The 6,911-nt window shown below is 37.4% G+C and overlaps 1 protein-coding gene across 1 annotated transcript; it reads right to left on the bottom strand.

Moving 5' to 3' along the window:
• Window positions 1-4,866: 4,866 nt before the first annotated feature.
• On the bottom strand, window positions 4,867-6,861 carry LOC107663815 (general transcription factor IIE subunit 1-like; the record flags this gene model as incomplete). Its single annotated transcript, XM_016454162.1, has 3 exons — window positions 4,867-5,471; window positions 6,229-6,467; window positions 6,650-6,861. Coding segments are annotated over 3 exons (906 nt in total), but the record flags the coding sequence as incomplete, so codon positions are not given.
• Window positions 6,862-6,911: the final 50 nt, after the last annotated feature.

Below are 6,911 nucleotides of genomic sequence, written 5' to 3'. Positions count from 1 at the left end.
TTTGTTAGGATCGGACAATATTTGGCCGAGATACAACTATTTGAAAATCTGGAATCTGAGGGTACAAAAAAATCAAAATATTGAGAAAATCACCTTTAAAGATGTCCAAATTAAGTTCTTAGCAATGCATATTACTAATCAAAAATTAAGTTTTGATATATTTATGGTAAGAAATTTACAAAATATCTTCATGGAACATGATCTTTATTTAATATCCTAATGATTTTTGGCAATACATTGATGTGTAAAGACACAAAACGATCGGTCTGTGCAAGAAACTGAACAGTATTTATATAATTTTTTACCTCTGATTCACCGCAATGTCCGAACTGTTTGAACTGTCCTGAGCAGCGGCGCGTCCTCCTGAGCGCTTCTCAACAGCAGGCGCTTGAGGCGTCTTCTTCTTCTTCTTGCTTTACAAAACGATCGGTCTGTGCAAGAAACTTGCATTACCGCCACCTATCTCTCAAATGGACCATTGACACTCTATCTACAATCTCAATTAGGAGTGTCAATTGTCCACTTGAGAGATAGATCTCAAGACTTATAGAGCTCAAGACTTATAAGTCTGCGATCCGCCGTAAAGCAAGAAAAAGAAGACGACGCCTCACGAGCCTGCTGTTGAGAAAGCACTCAGGAGGACGTGCGGCCACTCAGGACAGTTCAAACATTGCGTGAATCGGAGGTAAAAAACTATATAAATACTGTTCAGTTTCTTGCACAGACCGATCGTTTTGTGTCTTTACACATCAATGTATCGTCACGAGCCGCAGGGTTTAATTTGGTTTTGTTTGTGTATGTTTTTTTTTACTCTCAAAGCCGTGATTCCCATTCACCTCCATTATAAGACTGACAGACTGCAACGGTTTGTGTTAAAAATCTTCGTTTGTGTTCTACTGAAGAAACAAAGTCACCTACATCTTGGATGCCCTGGGGGTAAGCAGATAAACATCAAATTTTTAATTTTTGGGTGAACTATCCCTTTAAGACTGGTTTTGTGGTCCAGGGTCACATTTTAATATTTAGAAATGTTCCTTGAGCAGCAAATCAGTATATTAGAATGATTTCTAAAGTATCACGTGACACTGAAGACTGGAGTAATGATGCTGAAAATTCAGCTTTGCCATCACAGGAATAAATTATATTTTAAAGTAGTTATTTTAAAGTGAAATACTATTTCACAATATTACTGATTTGCTGCATTTTGAATCAAATAAATGCAGCCTGCGTGAAATTAGATTTCTTTCAAAAATCTTGTCCTCAACTTTTGAAAGGTAGTATACTGTATATATGTGCGTGTATGTATATATATATATATATACTGTATGTATTTGTACAATTATGCCCTTGTTTGTATTGTACTTAAATAAGGTGGACATAAATATTTGAAACATGCTTGAGGGTATATAATTATCTCGTTACAGGCCTTAACACCCCCTTTTCCAGCTCACCCACAGCTTTCCATGTAAGAGACATTAATTAGTGTGTTTGGAAGTAAACAGAGAGAGAGGTAAACAATACACCGTATCTAATAACGGAGTGGCCGTGAGTTAAAGAGCAACATGTTCAGATTGGACACAGCAGAAGCAGCCGCAGGAGACAGCTAATGGCTTTTAAATGACTGACAGATGACAGTGTGTGCGCTTTCCTAATTGAATAGAGAAGGCCATCGGATCCAAAAATAAACTCCATGAATTTATCACTCCTTAGTGTGTTCTTCATTAAAAAGATGTAAAGGACAAAGGAGTGAGAAGAATGGGATTTGTGAAGCAACCAAAAATAAATAATGACCATTGAAATATTGGTTATTAGATCTGTGTTCCCCCTATACGAGTCTCCACCAAAAATATAGTATGCCATGAATGGTGGGTAAATTTTTCTCTTCACTTGCTGTTAAGTAATATAAATGTACTTTCACTTCCCATATGCCAGTTCTGACTGAACACATTCAAGGCTTCAATGAGCAATCTCACTACTTTTAGTTGCAAAAATTAAAATTCTGTGACCATTTATTCACCTTCATATTTTTTCAAACCTGCATTACTTTATTTAGTCTGATGAACGGGCTCCAAACTAAATTTCATTATCTTTAATTAAGGTCTTTTCATTATTTATAATTTAAGATCCATTATTATTATTATTATTATTATTATTATTATATTATTAATATCTTCTTTTGTGTTCTGCAGAAGAAAGTTGTTGAACATTTATCAAAACTATTAATCATTTTTGCATAAAACTTTTTACAGTGGGAAAAAAAAGGAGTGCCTCCTTAGTACTTTCCTAAGAAGAACAGCAGTAGAGGATCTAGAAGAAGTGTACAAGATGAAATGCAATAGCTGCGCTAGGAAGACATAAACACATTAACAAACGTGAAACGCAGAACACCTTGACCTCACAAACAGCAAAATAATTGAGAGTTCTCTGAATTCTCCAGCTGAGAAATGGTTTTCATTTACAGCTGAGGTTATAAAAAGTGAGTAATATAGGTATGAGTGCTGAATGTGGCTAATAAATGGATGGGGACGGGATGTGCCAAATCAACCCAGTCTGGCTGAGCACAGAAATAGTACGAAGAAAAAGTCATTTACAACAAGGTCAGCGAACATTATATAAGATTCATAAATATGTAAAATACAATAAAAGCCTTTTCATTTGAGATTCATTTATATGTTAAACAGAGGTTTAGGCATGGTAACAGAAACATTTTCTTGTAAAAATTTAGCATACAAACTACAAACTTCTGCTCTTTAATTTTTTTACATGCACCAAGGCGCAGAGTATAATTTCCTAATGAATGTTTTTCTCCAGTGGAAAAAGGGGACTTGGGAAGAAATTGGAATGCATTTGACAAAAAATGAAAAATAATAATAATCTATGTACATCTATGCCGTTTCTTCTACAGGGGCAAAAAAAAAAAGAATATTTATAAGATTAAATGAATAATACATAATGGATCTTAAATTATAAATAAATAATAATAAAAAAGACTTTAATTAAAGATTTTCTTTACTATTATGACATTTTCCCCTCATTTATTTAGTTAATTATCAGCATAACAATTTGTGACCCTGGACCACCAAACCAGTCATTAGAGTCACTTTTTTGAAATTGAGATTTATACATCATCTGAAAGCTGAATAAGCTTCCCATTGATGTTTGGTTTGTTAGGATAGGACAATATTTGGCTGATACAATTATTTGAAAATCTGGAATCTGAGGGTGCACAAAAATAAAAATATTGAGAAAATTGCCTTTAAAGTTATCCAAATGAAGTTCTTAGCAATGTATATTACTAATAATCAATTATTTGATATATTTACAGTAGGAAATTTACAAAATATCTTCATGGAACATGATCTTTACTTAATATCCTAAAGATTTTTGGCATAAAAGAAAAATCGATAATTTTGACCCACACAGTGTATTGTTGGCTATTGCTATAAATATACCCCAGCGACTTAAGACTGGTTTTGTGCTCCAGGGTCACATTTAGGTGAAAAGTTGAATTAACATGGCTTACAGCATGAACGACATGAACTCAAGTTTGTGTAAAACCTGATGATCATGTTCTCCAGCAGGATTTGAGAATGATCCAAAGACCACCTTGTGTTTCAATGGAAGCAAGAACATCTGACCTTTTGGTAACCGGTAAATGTCACAAATTTCTTACATTTGACCAGTTACCTAGAAATGGGGCAAAAGCTCAAACATTTGCCATTCATTTTCTATCCTAACATTCTTTTTCCTTTTTTAAAATGGCAAAACATATTTTAAGAATTAAATTAGATTACAAAACCCATAACTTCCAGTTCAGAAACACCCCTAAATAACACTTAGACACACCCCCTGCACTGAGTCGCGGATACCCATGCTTGACTCCACAGTTCTGCACCTGTAATGTGATGTGACAGCAGCACTGCCAGTTTTCTGTCTGGCTGCGCATCAATGCACCACAGATTTTATCTCCCGCATCATCTCAACCGCAGCTGCACCAAAGCACATCCCCGGAGACTCCGTTCCCAATTCATTTACATGATCACACATAAGAGGTCAATTCCAACAATTTTTGGCAACAGTCACTGCAAAACCAACCTGTTTTCCTTTCTAGGCAAAATAAACGGAGTGGCACAATTTGCTAAGACCATTCTGTGAATACATTTATGTGAAATAACAGCAGGATTCTTGTTTATGAAACTCATCTATTAATTCATATTCATCTTTCATTGAGGTTGTTGCACACACCGATTCATGAATACACAGATTGAAGTTTTCACACTAAGTTTTTTATTACTGTAAAATGTCTAACAAGCTGAAAAAAAAAACACATTCTTTTTCCACTTATGGATAAACAAACAGAAGTGAGTAATGTCCACTGAGGCAGAGATCAAAAGAAGAAAGTGCTCATTTCTGCTGTGAAAGGAAAGCAATCATACTCATACAACAAACATATCTCATCAAAACTCCATTTAATACCACGTCAAGGCAGTCAGCGGAAAACAAAATCACTTGTCTTTCCTTTCAAACTGCAAGTCCTGCTAAATACTGTTGAGAAAAAGAGCCATGGAAAAATACATGAAAGCAAGAAGATGCAGAAATGTCTCGGCAGCTTCGAGCAAAACAACATTTGTCACTTGCTGTCATTCAAAAGTCAGAAATGTCAGAAAAGCTCCAGAACCCAGAGGTCACTGCAGCAACACTGTTACTCATTTGGATGTCTCTGAATGTGGCAAGACCGCAAACAAACTGGTAAGGTAGCGCTGTGGGCATGTTTGCCAATGTACGATACTCTTGTTTACAACTGTGATACTTTGGTATCATTGGCACCAGAGTAGTTTCATATGCGAATATGGCAGAGGGATGAGAAAAAAGAAGAACGGTCAACGATATAACACTACATTTCTCAGCTCTGGCACGTCGCACAACACCTTGGTGATAGCGATCAAAACTATTCTTAAAAAAAATAAAAAACGGACAAAAGCGAGAAAGAATGTGATGCAGACAGACATGATGAACTCAGAAGTACATGTCCTGGAAGAGGTTCTGGCCCATCTCAATGTACGCCTCTTTCTCCTGAGCGCTCATCTGTTCCACCAGCTCAGGTCTCTGGCTTACTTCCCTGTAAGAGAAAGGTCTTCCCCCTACCATAACCACATGGTCGTCCCCGACCTCCTCGAACTCATCATCTTCGTCCTCCTCATCCTCTTGTTTTCTTGGCCGCAGGGCTGTAGCGTTGTGCATAGTGTGGGCTGGAGCCTGAGGCGGCGAGTCTTCGTCCGATTCACTGGTATCGCTGTCGCTGTCGCTGGCGTTAGCCGCTGGAACGGTCGGTCTGGAGACGACAGCACCTCCTGGACCAACTCCGCTCCTCTTCTCGTGAATGAGGAGAGCCAGCATCACCTCCTCGTTCTCATCCTGTGCGGCTCCTCGTCCAGACATTCCCTCCTGGGTTACTATAGAGTCCTCGCCAGCTGGTGTGTAAAAATTGGAAGAAAAGAAGAAAAAAATAGGGTGAATTTAGATGCATATTTTCTTCACCATAAATGTACTATACTTTCTAAACTCAATTTCTTTCTGAAGCCATAAGACAGCTTTATAGGAACAGGGTGTCATTTAAGTTGTTTTTCATTGACAATCTTGCCTTCCAAGTACTCAAATTTCACCCACACTTTCAAACCCATCAAGTATGATACATGCAATAAATTAACTGTACATTTGGTTTCTTCTCCTCTTTCTTCAATGATGTTGAATATGCAAATAAGTGTTTTTTTTCCCCATATAATCACGATTTGAATAAAGCAAAGTTTTTCAGTGAATAATGGCTTTAAATTTATGTCTATTTATCATGCAAAGCTATTTTATGGCTTTTAAAGTCTTGAAACCTGGCAAATAGCACAAGAATAAGTCAAACAGACTACTTTTATTGTACTCTTTTGGCTTTGTAAGTAAAAATAAAATAAAATAAATAAATAAAAAGCATGACTAGCAGTAGCCGCTTACAAATTCTACTAAATATCTGTTTTTGTGTTCCATAAAAAATGTTTGGAATGGCAATAGAATAAAATATCCCTTTCAACCAATTTGTGCGCTTGGCCTTATAAATAGATAGACTGTGCATTCAGACCCATGAGGTGTATAAACAAGAGGCAAATCAAAAAATGCATGAAACAGTGTTAATATACAACCATGACCACAAAAACCACTTTGAAAATAGTCGATCTGACTCACATTGCTTCAGAGCATCTGTCTCGCTGTACGCTCCCTGCACTGTGCTTTCCGTCAGCCATACGGGCCTCTCTTTGGGGGCTTTTCCCTCGGTAGTCTGGCCAGGCTGAGGCTCCTGGTCTTCCATGCTGATGACCACATCCTGCGAGTAGAGGTCATACGATGAGCCCTTGTTTTTCCATACTTCCCGACCAGGTGCCCCTGCACCAGCTCCTCCTGCGATCTGGGCGGCCCGCTCCCGACTGTGGAAAATAGCAAAGTACTTAATAATCTGAATTAATTTATATTTTCAGTTTTAATTTTAGTTATTAGGTTTTTTAATTTTGTTGTGTGTCATTTTTTTTGTTTTTATTTAATAGCTTTAGTTGAAAACAACAGTCTCGTGCATAAAACTGGCCACTTTGACTGAACAGGAGGTGCTGACCTTTGTTTTAGGGCTGGGATTTCTGACGGTTCGGGCTCCAGGAGATCGTGTGACAAGTTGATGTCCTCCGTCTCTCGTAGCAATACATAGATAGGCTCGATCTGCTCGTTGAATCGCGCCACCAAAGTGCGGGCATCTTTCTTTGGCACGGCTGATTCGTCCTCCTCTACTTCTGTTTGACAGAAGGTACAGCGGAACGTTCCTGTGTTTGAAAAAAAAAAAAAAAAAAAAAAAGCACAAAATATCAAGGGTTGAAACAGTA

This window comes from Sinocyclocheilus anshuiensis, unplaced genomic scaffold (assembly GCF_001515605.1).
Source record: "Sinocyclocheilus anshuiensis isolate Anshui unplaced genomic scaffold, SAMN03320099.WGS_v1.1 scaffold976, whole genome shotgun sequence".
NCBI lineage: Eukaryota > Metazoa > Chordata > Actinopteri > Cypriniformes > Cyprinidae > Sinocyclocheilus > Sinocyclocheilus anshuiensis.
This window is presented reverse-complemented; position numbering and strand designations above follow the sequence as displayed.